Genomic DNA, 15299 nt, shown 5'->3' with positions numbered 1-15299 from the left:
AGAAAACTTAATAGCACTAAATCATTGGCGCTATTAATAGTATTCACTCACTCAACCATAGGGAGTCCATATCATCCTAACCGCACATATTTTAATCCAATGGTAGAAAACTTAATAGCACTAAATTATTGGTACTATTAATAGTATTCCAATCTAGTTCTATATATATATATATAGTGTAATTAAAGACCATTATTCATTTATTCCCCACCTCCTCTCTTTTCCTAGTAATTTCACATGCACAAGAACATCCTATATATAAAAGCCACTATAATTTGTATCAAGTTCAATGTGTACAATGTAGATCCTCTGATCATCAAATCAAAGTCTCAATCAATGGTTACTTTTTCCCCTATCTCTTTGATTTTCATTTTCTAAGTCACAAATTATGCTCACAAGGTACTTTTCGCTTTCTCATTTGCTCTTCCAAATTCCATGCGTCATTGCTAAAAGCATCAAACTAATTATCAACTAGAATGTTAGTTAGGGTATTGTTCATCAACCGTAACGAGGCCTCACATCTACTATTTTAAGTTTGAATTTGAATAAATCAAAATTTAGTTTTATATTTTGAATTATCCATGCAACTTCAAAGTTTATTTTTTTTTAAAAAAAAAGATTTAAAATTTTGATATTATTTCAAAATTTGATGTAAATTTTTAATATTTAATTTTTAATTTGAATTTAAATTAATATATTATAAAGAAAATGTTAGTATATTAATTTGATTGCATTTTTTATATCCACCTGAACCAAACACTGACAATGGGAATGATTTATTTTGATTCCGATTCAGGTGATGAACCAAACAGAATTAGGTAATGAGTCATTCCGATTCCGATTTCAACTTATTTTGATTCCGATTCCGATTCCGACTCCGACTTTGAACCAAACACGCCCTAAGTTCATCTTCTTGCTAGTCTCAATCAGCTCCAATGTTTTGATCATCTCAAAAATTTAAGTTCATCTTCTTGCTAGTCTCATAAGCTTTGTAACCATTACCCACTTCTTCACCTTAGAGGGCAAAGACAATGTAGATATGCGAAATATTGAGAATAAGTAACTAAATTTGCCAATAAGAATTCTTACTATAACAATCNTTAAAATTTTGACATTATTTCGAAATTTTGATGTAAATTTTTACTATTTAATTTTCAATTTGAATTTAAATTAATATATTATGAATATTAAGTTAATATATTAATTTGATTATGTTTTTTACATCTACCTGAATCAAACACCGACAATAAAAATGATTTATTCCGATTCTAATTCAGGTAACGAACCAAACAGAATTAAATAATAAGTCATTCTGATTCCAGCTTATTTCGATTTCAATTCTAATTCTGATTTCGACTTTGAACCAAATGCGTTCTAAGTGCTTAGTATTATTAAAAGTAGGACTCATAACTGTAACTTAAAAACGAAAGAGAGAAGCAGGTCAAACACCCGCAGGCGTGATTTGGAGTCTTGTAGATCCAAGTCTTGAGGGCACGTATGTAGCCGGTGTACTTCGCGACACAATGTCTAACACGTGGCGAAATTTCCACCGTCTGATGGAGAAATTTACAAATAATAAAAAAAAATGTGGGCCCCACAAAAGGGCAAGGGCAGGAAAAAGAAAAAGGAAAAAAAAAAAGAAGAAGAACGCGTGGGAGAGTCGATCGCAACCGACTTTAACGGTCGTATCATATCAAAACTAAAGTCGGCAACGAATTCAATTTTTTTGCAACTTCATTAATAATTTAAAATAATTACTTTGTGTTTCTCCTATGCTAATAATACGTGTTGAGCATTAAAGGCTACATTTGTTTTTTTTTATTTTTTTTTATCATTTTTTTGTTTAATGGTTAGGTAGGATTAAAAAGAAGCTTCTTTTCAATATGTAGGCTAGTAGGTGGAGGATTGAGGGGAAACCTATGCTTAGGCCTAACTTCTTTATTATGTTTAATTAGTATTTATATGATAATAATAATAATAATATAAGGTAAAAAAGTATTTGGGGATCTTTTTTAGTGTTGATTTGCTATGCACTAGCGAAAATCATAGAACAAGCATCGATTTGATTTGCTTATTTTGATATATAATTTTCTTATTCATAGCGAAAGTTGTGTGGTCGTTGGTCTCAGCAAGGTCGACATCGGAACAGATGCAGCAAGAATAAATTGTTTGTGATTTCGTTGGACACGATATTTTTTATTTATTATTGATTAATTTTTATAGGAATATTTTGAGAGCATCTTTCTAAATTATGTATAGCTCGTATCTCTAGGACCGAAAAAGTGGTAGCCATCGTAAGCTAGAAACTAGATTTTCTTCTTTTTGAAGGGTCAAGAATAAAATTACAAAATATGAGAAAACTTAGGAACAAATGCTAAGGAAAATGTTCAGCAACTACGCGGATATCGAAAATATTTTCTTCAAAATAAAACCTATATTAGATATGGAGATTAATTTGGTAAACAAAATATACATTATCTAAATAATCAAAATTATATACTCACTGTTGCAAACAATATGTAAGTAACTTGAGAACTGAAATATGCTCAAAGAATCACCAAGTTGGATAAAAAGGGCATAAGAATTTTTGCAATTTCGTATAAAGTGTCTTAGATACATTATTATTGGAACAATCCCCACGTCCACTAATTAGGCCACTATTTTGTTAATCTTTTCTTAAACCAATCCACTAACTTGTTTAATGTTTTATTGCATCCCCCTTTGGTCTCTAATTATTAGTATCCTCTCCTTGCATTAGGCCAAATAGCATAGAAATGTTCGAATCATTAGCCTAAATATACCGCGAAACGGGACCGACCAAATCCTAACAGTTACTTTAGATCCATGGCCCACTTAAATACTATTCCCTTCCACTTCTTAACCAATGCCCCAGTTTTGGATTACATGACTTTGCTTTTAAGGTTCTTTCTTGTTATTATTGTATGCAAAGAAGATGCACTAACTAGTGTTGTGCTATTATCTTATGCCTCTCAAAGTAGAGTACATGCATGCATTGTTTCCTATTGCAATGCCAAATTGGAGAATCACTTGTAGTGAGGTTGTTTCCTCTGTTTTTTTCTTTTTTTTCTTTTTTTTCTATCTTTCTTCTTTTTGGTTCACAAAATTGTTTGTGCTTTTCTTATTGATCGTGTCCATATCTTATGATTACAGGTATATCGTGCTTGACTGTTATCTTGTTAGGACCAGTAAATCCTACTTTTTTCGGTGCTTGTTTCGGCTCGCGATTTGCTTCTGTTCTTTAATTTAGCTACGAGAATATTTACTAGAGGCTTCAGTAAATAGAAATATTTGAAACTTGGGCTACAACTCTGCAGAACCTAACTATAGAATCTTATGACTTCGACAGTTGATCGATCCCCCCAAGGATGCAAGTTAGGCTCCTCAACAAATTCAAAGCCCACAAGTAACATAAATGAAGCTTATTTTCTAGCAACAATAAATAACAAGGTAACATGCTATATGCTTCTTTTATTTTATTTTAAAAATAAATTTAACTGAAAATATGAATAATTTAGAATTTGAATTTGAAATCTCAAATTCCAATTATCAAACTCTTTGCCACTTATGCTAGGGTTGATCAGTATGTTAGTTACCATCTAACATATTAGGCATTGATTTTCACTCTCCGGAACCGTATGTAGTTACCATCTAACGCATGATGTGAGCACCTAATGACAACGAACTGTGACACTTTACAGCATTCTTTGTTACAAGGAACAAAAATTTTCGACAATATATAGGAACCATTCACAGTATCTCACAGGCTTATATAAGTAGTAAGCTTTTATTTTTTATTTTTTATATTTTCTCTCTCTCTCTCTCGCTCTCCTTTCCCCTTTTCTTTTGAAAGTAGAAGTTTTAGGTCGAAAATCGTAAGGTATGCATCATATCATGAATATCCATCCGATAATGAAAAGGTGAAAGAAACCTAAGATATGCACCTCAAAGCTTATGCGAGGAGTTAAGGATTTTGAGGAGTTAGGAAAAGGATTAAAAGGAGGCAGGTCTTTGGATTGCTTAAGGCTTTGGAAATGGAACAAATGCGTTAATTGGCTACATTTTTGTCATCACCAAATGCGTTAATTGGCTACATTTTTGTCACAACATGTAAGACGCTTCCTTTTCTTTTTCTTTCTTTTTTCTTTTTAAAATTCAAATTCCTGCGATGTGCGCGCGCGCGCATGTGTGTGTGTTTTGTTGACCTAACCATGTTGTTGGTTACGATGCGAACCCAGAGATGTTGGTAATTAACTTCCTATAGAGCTCGAACACCGTGAGCGCACAGCATTAACAGAGCCCATGAGGATGTCGCGCTTCTGTCTGCGTTCCTCGATCAACACTAGAAGAAGCAATGTGATCCTTGAATGTAGTTTCTATAATAAATAAACGGGCTAGGCCTTTAATCAACAATTCCGCACTGCATGACATAAACCAACATATATTGGATCACCGGAAATTTTCTTCAATTAAGAAGGAAATAAATCAATCAAAGTAATGCGCGAAAAAAAACGCCCTAACCTGACCGTTCCGTTCCTCGCAATCTACTACAAAGAGACTAGCAAACATTTGAGAATTCCGAATATATTCAAGCACAAATCTTCAGCGGCAGCAATTTTCATACACGAAAACACGGGTTACCTTCTTTCCCGACAACTCGTGACAAACATTTCAACAGCAATTAATGGGGACTTGGAGTTCCATGGTTGTCAGCTTACAAGTTGGGATCAGTAAAGAGAAGAAATGAATAGCCCGCAATATCCACTCACAACTAAAATGTGCACTGCCAATCATAGGGACTGAGAAGATACCGGTGAGAAATGAATGTCCCCCATGAGAAGCATCATGTAAAACGATAAATATGTACAAAAGAAAGGAGAGAACTCATCTTTTCAACAGGAAAAACAAAAACAAGTACATAAACATACCCTGGCGTGCTGCACGGAGTGATGGAATTTTTATTTACAAAGGAATTTCCCTTGCCACCGAACAACAGTGCAAAACCCCCTTAACTGTAACAAACTGAGCAAAAACCAATTCTAAATAAACAAACTGAGTAAAAACCAGTTATAAATAAGGGCTTCCCCTAAGCAACTTTGGAAACAAGTTCACATTCGCCGAATGAATCTTTAGCCCAATCTCCAATGGAAGCATCCCTATGGCAACTCTGGTGTTTCCGATAGAAGTTTCTCCATCCCAGTCGAATGCACGATCTATCAGAGACTGAAAGGAAATCCCCCAACTAATATAAACAATACTAACAACTGCCGCTTTTGAGCATCAGACGTCACCCCCTTCATCCTTCATAGAAAGGATTCCAGGTAGTCGTACCGACGCCTCCGGCTGAATTCAAGTAAACTCCCGTAAGTACGGTCGGCTATCCCTACAAAGAGAGATTCCGCATCCGGGCTGAATGATATCCCAGCAATCTCCCCGAAGAGATCGATCTCTTGGGCGCTGCTGTAATCAGCCGCAGTTTCATATATGTGGACAAAATCTGCAGGCTCCGCCATCGCCATGAACCTGCCGTCCAATGAGAACTTCAGGCCTCTGATCGCCCCCATCCGCCCCTTGAGCACGGCCATGGATTGTGATAAGTTTCTTATATCCCACAAGCGGCATGTAGTGTCTTGGTTGCCCGTGGCCAGAATACGGCCATCTGGGTGCCAAGCTGATGCAAAAGAGTAATCTAAATGACCCTGTAGGGTTCCGATCACCTAGAGTTCCAAAATAAGTAAGAAACCATATTAAACAGATTAAAGACATCTAAATATGTACCCCTATGAATTGTTTATTGTGGTATAAAGTCCTGTAGATTTGAATTTTCATATTTGCAATTCAGAAACTTGGTTTCTCAGATATATGCCCTCATGCTTACAAAAGTCGCTCTCTCTCTCAGAATGTTTTGTAGCAAAAACCAACCTTTCCCATGAATAAAATAAAATTTTGGTAAGATAATGCACCTTTGAGATGCATAATTCTCAAGGATCTATAGGAATATAAAATGGTGACTTCACAGAGATATATTGCAGGAGTCCTAAAAGTTTAACATGGAAGATCACTTACTTTACCAGACACAGGATCGCCTATTAGACAATCAGTAGTATCTCCGAGAACAGCAAAAAGTTTGCCATCGGGACTAAATGATGCATTCTGCAAGATGCAAAAGGGTTCACGTTAGATACCAAATTAAGGACTCTGATAACTCAAAGATACTAGTAACTACATACTCACATTAACAGACCAGGGGAAGGAGAAACGATTCAAAAGGGCATATCTCTCAGTGTCAAAGACCCTCACATGGCAATCATTGTTGGCAGTCATCACTCGCATAGAGCCACTAAGACAAGCAGAGTAAAAAATAATAATAATAATAAGTTAAAAACAAGTTTAATCATTTCGCAACTAAGTTTAATATAACTTCGAAACAAGTTAATTAGTGCGGAAAATGACTTACTTAGAAGGCTGGTAAATGTCCACCGCATTGGTGATAGCATTGTCACTGTCCGTTACATTAGTGCAGAAGGTCACCCCAGGTTGATTAATATACTGGTGAAGGATGGAGACAATAGTTGGAGAGATCCGCAAGAGCATAATGCAAAACATTCCAGTTGCTTGCTACAGCTATTACTAATTATATACCTTACAGATGAGTTCACCATGGAATCCACCAGCCACAATGAAATTGTCTTTCACGGCCATTGTACTGATCTGCACCCTTGATAACGATTGGGCAGAAGACCCGCGAGGCTTCTGTAAAGAACCGCTAGGTTGATCAAGAGATGAAGTAATTAGTATCAAGCTTTCAGAAAGCAAATAGTTGCAAACCTGAGTAGGGACAATTTGACCAGCAACATTCAACACTTCTTTGCTTCTTCGAAGCAACGAAGACCAGTGCATGATAGAATAATTCTGCATCATGTAGACATCATGCTTCGATGTAGCCCACAATAGGTTCCTCAGCTGCAAATAATACAAACTCTTGCTTATAGCCATCGGAGACAATGATATGCATAAGGCAATATTCATCTTGTGGTTACAGCAAAAAAAGCACTTCATAGTACTAGCAACATATGATTGACCTAAAGGAAAGAAGTTTTTTCTTTCTCCTGCCATTCATGGTCATCACATTATATCGCACATTGATGTTCTCCCTAAATTCAGCGTCAGATTGATGGTCTCCCTAAAGTCACAAATCTAATGCACTCGTCATCACTCACTGTTCCTGCTATAAAGTCTGGTCCTATCATGTCTGAACACATAATTTTCTTAGCTGTGTGGGACAGATAAAATCAGAAAGCAGCCCACCTGCATATGATGGGCAATCTTATGTGCCATGTGCAAAACTAAAGACAAGGAATGCACTAAAAGCTTAGCTCCACGTGATATTTTACTTCTTGTCTTAATAGATAGATAATCTTATTCTCCATTTTAGCAGAGAATAAAACTGTTAGATCCAAGAGAAAAACGATTTTATAGTACAACATGTAATGTTTTCCAATATGCACTGAGTATTGCAGACTGGTTCGTGAACCTTTTGTGACCTTCCTTCAGAAGCTCTATAGCCAAACTTAACACCTCTAAGGCTCATCAAGGGCCTTGGTCACTACAGAAAGTGAACATGCAGAAGACGCATAACTGAACTTGAATACACTCAGAGATAAAGCTTCAAGCAAAATTATCACCAAACTTCGATCTGTTTGATCAACACAACTGAGTACAGATCCACCCCCAGGCAGAAGCCACTCAAACCCAGCTTTGTTATAAATATGTTTGCAGTATATTTTGCTAGTCTGGTAAAATTTATATAAACGAAACTACAAAACGATGCATCCTAAGTATGTCGTCGTTTAGAAAGAAACACAAATTCTGCTTCGCTCAGATAATTTACAAGCAAATGTAAGATGTGATAGTGGGACAAGAAATGGAAGCTCAGTCCCATAAGAAGATATACTAGCAAATATAACTTAACACATATAGCATTGAGCACAAGAAAGTCCACCAAGAAAATGTTATGAATAGCTCATAGATGACTTCTTGCCCTAGCATCTATAATTGCTGATATAATCTCATGTAGATGATGCTGTTATGTTTTCTAGTTGTAGTTCCAACATAAGCAAGTAGAAGATCACAATCAAAGTGCAGTATTAAACTAAGTTAGGTACTCCATACGCCCTAGTCATTCTTAGGCCTTCCTCAATTAGCATCTATTTGGAAGTATTTAAAGCACGGTTAACAACAATGACATCAATAAATAAGGCACTGTACAACACATGAAATAACAGTAATAACAGAGAGAGGAAAAAACAGAAACAGCTACTTTGAGAAAAAGCAGCCATCAAAGAGGGGACAAATAAGTTAATATATTAAACAAGTTTATTGGAAAACAAGCATAGCCTATTTGTACTTTCAGAACAAAAACATATGTAATGCCTGACGAACAAAATCCTGCAAGAAAATTTTTGTTAGCCCCTTTCATGCCCAAGCTTGCTAACAAAAACTGGGCACTTATTTAACAGAGAGGCTCACTGATCATAGAACATCCTATCATACCATTTTGAAAAGGTGCTCTCATAACGCCAGCTGCTGGGAAAGCACTTCCACCCTGCTTTTAGTGCCTGACAGAAATGTTATATGATGCACTCCTAGTATCAAAGGATGTGTTAATTGCCAAATCACATAACTATCTATCTATCTAGTACAACACGATCACTATAACTGCAAGCAATGAAAACAAAGAGAGAACATGAGTCTACACTCAGTAATTATGTTTCAGCACATAATACCCACATATCAAGGACGCAGTAAAGAATAATAATGAAACTTCAGGAAAATTAAAGATAAAAACAAGACACTTGACAACTTGAAGGAAGAGGCACCCGTATGAAGGTCCACCCTTATCACTAACATTCTACTAAAATGTGAAATAAGAGAGGCACGTAGAGAAAATGCAGATTTGTTGCGCAAACATGTGGGTAACTGTATCATTGCCAATTAATAAATTAAAAGCATAGTAAGAATTGGGGGGGGAACATGTGGGCAACATTCAGACATGGCAGCATCCATTGGATTATGGAAAGAAACAAGATTAAAAAAAAAAAAAAAAAAGAAAAAAAAAAGAAGCACAAATTGAAAACTAAAGTGAAAAACTAAAGAAGAGACACACAAACGGGGGGGATGGGGGGATGAGCCAACTTAAAAGTTTACTGAAGAATAATGCCTATAATAATATAACAAGCTTTGAAGACCATAGAAATCATAGAGAACATCTGAGGAAAATAAAGAATAAAATAGTTTCTAATACTTCTTGAGCAGTTTGCCATCTATACTGAAGATATTATAACATTGACATCTTTTCAGCAAGTGATGTTATTACACCTCATGAGATCCAGCTGTTCAAAACTGAAAAGTTAGTGGAACAATAATAAATAGCATTTGTTTGGTTTATTAGTTTAAGAAGACGTGTCTTCAGCATGCACACACCCCAGCAAATAACCAAAATGAAAAATGGCTATCTACTTGCTGCACAAGTTAATCAACACTACTACTAGTTATGTGAAAACAAAAAATAAAATAAAATTATTATTGCATTAGGGAGTAGCTTACCTTCCCTAGCAACAAAAATGATGTCTGATGATATGAAAGCTTCATTATGTCATAAATATATCTAATATTCAAATGTACTAATAATAGCAATTAAAGAGGACCTGCAAAACTGAAAGACTTAGCACAAAGAATAGAGTCGTTTTGGGGCCAAAAAAAGGATTTATGTTCAATAGTTAGTCAGTCGCAGATCCATATAATTATCTCAATCCTAGTAGATATGGTGCTCTAAAAGTACTTCTTTCCTGGGAATATAGGTCAGTCATGGAACATGCCTAATGTTAACAGGCCATGGTCTTACATCCATTTAATTAAGATTTACCCAAGAGCTAGGGCTTTTTTTTTTCTGACTGTAAAAGGAGGGGGACAATGCTTAATCCTTAAACATTACGATGCACATTTCACAAATATTCTAATCTACATCTGTGACTAATTTTTATCAAGTATTGAGTGTTATATGTCAGAGAGGGAATGTAATTGGTAAAGTTACGTAAGAAAGGCATGGAAATAGCTATTGCTGATTAGCTTAATGAGGTGGTAAAACCATCAGTGAATCACAATTAGATATGCTCAATAGTGAAATAACGATAAAATTCCTAGACAATTACCAGCAAGGCTAGTCGGTACCCAAAGAGGCAACAAAAGCAATGCTCCATTAAAAATATAATGGAAAAAGCAACTGAAGAAGATCAGTACCTGAAAGTGCGCAATGGTCGATTTCACAAGCCTCGTATTGAACTGAAAATCATAGAATGTGCTTTTCCTCTCAACTTGTTTGCATTCCTAAATGCAGGAGAAATAGCAGATTTAGTAACAAGCAAACAACCAATGCCAGGGTCAAGCACAGTATAGCCTCTCAAGGTTTTAAGTGCCCGTCGGCACGGACCATATCCACCATGCCGTACCGTGCCAACAAGATACCTGTACAATACAGACCCCGTGCCAATGGCACAGCTCAAAACCCTCTATTTTTTAAATTAATAAGTAATTTCCTCAATAAAGTTCAAAAGATGTGATAAAAAGACTTAATAAATAGTTAGAATATTTTGTTGCTAAAGAAAATAAATATTTCATGCTGTTATGTGGCAGCACACAAAAATTTTTTGACCGGCACGCATCGGCACGGCTTGGCACGCACCGTGCCGTACCGTGCCGGCAAATTTCCGGCACAACCCCGTGCCACGGCACTTAAATCCTTGTAACCTCTCATAGATGCACTAACCTTCTGCAATGAATCATGTGGTCTTGAAAGGTTCTCATAATTCCTATACTGCTTCAGCCTCATTTCACGATACTCATCCCTGGTATGATTCAACCCCTCCCACAGTATCCCTTGCATATCTTTCCCATTTCTATACTCAAAAGCCGTTGTATCATTCTTTTGTGCACTCTGAACAATTACAGAAACAAGATGAAACTTTGCAAGGTCCGAAAATCGATAATAACTCGCTAAGAAATACATCAGGTTGAAGCCATACCGGACTACCAAGGCCATCCAGGTCGGCATCATGGCCTTCCTCTTCATAGTCAATCTCGAAGCCTTCATCATCGAACTCGACAAAATCAAAGTAGTCGTCATTAACAAATTCTAAATCGTCATTCAAATAGTGAGCCATGGCACTGCACCTCGAAATCAAACACAATCAGGAACGCAAAAAATAAACATCATAGACACAAAATCAAAGAGTAAAGCAAACCTTAGGGTACACAAATAGCTCAATAAATTAAAGCAGTACCAAAGGGAAAGCACTGAAAACAATGATCAACCATGGGATTACAGCCGAACTAACATAATCGCATAAAAAGCAACAAACAGTAACTAAAACACAGATATCGGAAGCTAAATAACTAAAATCACATCAAACCAATGTTCGAAGCTAATTCTCTCAACAAAGCCAGTCTAAATCACCAGCAAACACAGAAAATGCACACAAAATCCACCCAAAACGACGCGACTAACCAAAACAAATAGATCAAGCAAAAGAACTACTATCACACATCAAACGGATATTCAGATCTGAATCTCTCCACAAAACTAATTAAATCACTAATAAACAGACAACTATCCACGAAAAAGACAAAAAATCCACCCAAAAATCATGCAAACCACATCGGTATCCAAATAAAACACGACGCAACTAACTAAATCACAAAGATCAAGCCAAAAAACCCTAAGATCACACATCAAACCGATATTCAGAGCGGAATCTCTGCAAATAACCAGTTAAATCACCAATAAACAGATACCTATCCACGAAAAGGACACCAAATCCACCCAAAAACATACAAGCTACATCGGAATCCAAATCAAACACTACAAATCACAGTCGCGTCGATGAGAACGAGCGTAAACCCTAGAGATCGCATCAGTTAGATAAAAATTACCACTGTATACGCAAGGAAGTGGATCAGATCAAAGCGTGCACGATGAGATCGCCTTCGAATTGATCGTCTTCGATTCGAAGGTACTGGAATCGAAAAAGACACCTTTCCAGAACGGAGGGAGAGAGAGAGTCAAAAAGAAATATCCCACGAAGAGCTCCGTGAGAAACTGAACGTCAGAGTGAATAACCTTTCGCTATGTATAGACGAGGGGGTGGGACCCGCAATTGACGGTTGCGGAGGCAAAATATTTCCGTCACCGTTAGTTAACAATAACGGAACTAACCGGAGCTATGAGTTGTCACCTGTGGCTATTATAAACCCCGGTTAAATTTGGTGCGTAGCCGTGTGCCGTCACTGCCCGGTGATCCCAACTTCCGTGATCGTTCAATCGTGTCCGTTTGATTAAATCGGTGCGATGGGTCGCTTGTTCTCACCGAAGTAGTTAGGCTGCGTTTGAGATTGCGGGAACATTGCGTTACATGTGATGAAAAATAATAATAAAAAAATATGCCGTTTGTTTCCCGTTCCGTATATTACAGTTTGTCGATTGGGCGTTGGTTGATAGATTTTTTTTTTAATTACTATTAATATTTTGTAGAAAAGATAAAAATATATGAAAATCCTCTGGACTACAGCACATATTGAAATAAGCCCTCAAATTACATGGGGCGCGTAACGTAAATTAATTAATTGCACATTAATTGCACATTATCATAAAGAGGCCCTGCTCTGTACCAGGAGGAATTCTACACTATCACACCTGCACTACATCATCAATAACAAATCAATCACCTTTCTTCTTTTCAAACAAAAATACGATAAAAATACTTTTTTATAATCATGATGGGACATATTTTTAAAGAGAGATATTTGATTGATTTATTATGCCACGTCACCAATATACCCGTTGCATTCTAAAATTTTTCCTGTACCAGACACGAGATAACATCCGGAATTGTTCCACTTGTCACCGCAAATTATCAAATTGTTCTTCCACGCTGGAACTATGCAATACTAAACACCAGATAAATTTTATAAAGAGAAAACTTTTTTCTAAATAAGTCACTTTATTTGGGACCCTGCCGATCCTTTTTTTTTTTTTTCCTTATTCGAGAATCGATGCTGTATTTCTATATTTTCACGTTGAGAATACTTTGCAGCTGTAAACGGTGTTAAAGGAGTTTGTTGCGTCCCAAACAAATTCTCCTTATTCAGACCATAGTTAGTTAATTTGGATTCGGTAAAAATTCAGTATGAATATAATACGTATAAAATTTATTTTTTAATTTTTAAATTCGTTGAAAAATTGGGCTTAAAAAACGGATTCGATATAAAATATAAAATATAAGATATAAAATATAAAATAATTTATATTTAAAAATAAAATTATAAGTTTTTTATTCATATTTTTAATATTTCATCAATAATTCGCGAATAATTCGGCTGGCCCCAAAATTCGCGAATAATTCCCTTTCCTTCGGAAAAATTCGTAAACGGACCGTTTAATTCGGATTTTCAATAATTTGTGAATAATTCACGAATAATTTGCGAATTTACTAACTAGGACTCAGACCTATACGACCCTCTGGCCTATATGACCGGTTGATAAAAATACTCCAACACTCCATCTTTGTCCTATATTCTATACATCATATTAGATAAATATCATATTCACAAAATATGATTAGGTTGGAACTGGGCCTGGCCCTAAACAAGGCCCAGCCCAAAAGATCGTGCAACGCCCGGGCTTTAGTTGTAGAAATCATAACTTTAGATTTGGACCAGATTTAAAACTTTAGGCGCGAAAAAATTTTAGGCCTATTTGGACATATCCAAATCCGGCCTCAGCTCGACATGAAAACCTGGCCCAAGTCCGGCCCAAGCAAATATGATGGTGATGATTCATTATACGATTCTTCTTCTAATATATTATATATTATTCAAACAACAATTTACTAAACAGTAGTATGATCTCCAATGTATACAGCTATTACAAGTTTTAAGATTTATATATTGTACGTGATAAATGGTTAGTGTCGTCATTATATTCACACGTTGTACATAAGAGATGATACACATTGTAAAGGTCTCTTAAAAGCGTTGGGCGAGCCCAGCCCAATTCATGAGAAAATGTTGGGGCTAATTTTAAAACTTGGCCCGATTTGGTCTAAGTCGTTCCAAATTTGGAGCGATCTCACGTATAGATTCTGATCAGCTCATTAATACTTATACATATATATAGAGTAGGGCTACTGTGCTATTAGGAGCACAGCAGTTTTTGTACTCCTAAGTTCTTAACCGCCCATCAAATTTGATGGATGGGTAGGGTGAATGAGAGAAGAGATATTGAAGAGAAATTCAAAGAGAAGAGAAATTGAGAAATCCAATTTCTCTCCAATTACTCTTTTCCCTTTCATCTTAACCACTCATTATATATATATATATATATATATATAGAGTCCGGCTATGGTGCTTGTAAAAGCACCAAGCACTTTGTGCTTGTGAATTTTTTACCGTTAGATCTACGATTTTGATCATTTTCATCCGTTAGATTATATTATTCAACAAACCACCCACTTAACCCAAGGGGGCCCACATCATCCTAACCGCACATCTATTAATCCAAGGGCTAAAAACTTACAAGCATCAATGACTTAGGTACTTTTAAAAGCATAGAAGCTCAATTCTATATATATATATATATATATATATATATAATGCGAGGCTACTATGTTTCTGGAAGTATGGAACCTTCCGTGCTTCCAGATCGTTTTCGATGTTGCGACTTTCGAATCGTCGATCGGCTCAATTAAACTTGATCTAGAGTATTTGAAGTACCAAGAAAATAAATTTTATAATTTTTCAATATCATTTGCCTAGTGACCGAAGAGGCTCAAAATCAATAATTTTAATGGTCGTAGTGAGCTGTTTGCAAGTTTAACGGTGTAGAAATATCCAAATTACGTGAAATTTTGATAGAAAATTCTTTATACTATATAAAACAAGATTCATATCTTTGATATAAAATTTTAATGTCATATTATCATGTTTTGTAAGATTTTTAATTTTAGCCGTTGATTTTGAGCCCCTTCGTTCACTAGGCAAATAATATCGAAAAATCACAAAATTTATTTTCTAGATACTTCAAGTACTCTAGATTAAGTCTAATGGAGCCGATCGACAATTCGAAAGTCGCAACATGAAAAAACGACCTGGAAGCACGGAAGGCTCCGATTATTGATTTTGAGCCCCTTCGATCACTAGGCAAATGATATCGAAAAATCACAAAATTT

General features: G+C 35.9%; 1 protein-coding gene across 4 annotated transcripts; it reads right to left on the bottom strand.

The window, feature by feature from the left end:
- Positions 4847-12166, bottom strand: LOC109710235 (uncharacterized WD repeat-containing protein C2A9.03-like). 4 transcript variants are annotated; one of them, XM_020232748.1, is made up of 10 exons: positions 12007-12166; positions 11100-11241; positions 10844-11011; positions 10318-10404; positions 6847-6981; positions 6661-6771; positions 6476-6567; positions 6253-6358; positions 6085-6171; positions 4847-5735 (listed from the first exon to the last, which is right to left on the bottom strand). In XM_020232748.1, the coding sequence occupies exons 2-10, from the start codon at positions 11235-11237 to the stop codon at positions 5322-5324; spliced, it is 1338 nt and encodes a 445-aa protein (XP_020088337.1). In that variant the 5' UTR covers positions 11238-11241; positions 12007-12166; the 3' UTR covers positions 4847-5321. The 4 variants fall into 4 exon arrangements, with proteins under 4 accessions (XP_020088337.1, XP_020088327.1, XP_020088351.1 ...); XM_020232738.1 differs by lacking the exon at positions 12007-12166 and adding an exon at positions 11869-11989; XM_020232762.1 differs by lacking the exons at positions 10844-11011; positions 11100-11241; positions 12007-12166 and adding an exon at positions 8572-8636 and having other exon boundaries at positions 10318-10335.

The sequence above is a fragment of the Ananas comosus genome, linkage group 1 (assembly GCF_001540865.1).
Source record: "Ananas comosus cultivar F153 linkage group 1, ASM154086v1, whole genome shotgun sequence".
Taxonomy (NCBI): domain Eukaryota; kingdom Viridiplantae; phylum Streptophyta; class Magnoliopsida; order Poales; family Bromeliaceae; genus Ananas; species Ananas comosus.
Note: the sequence above shows the minus strand (reverse complement) of the source record. Positions and strands in the feature narration are given on the sequence as shown.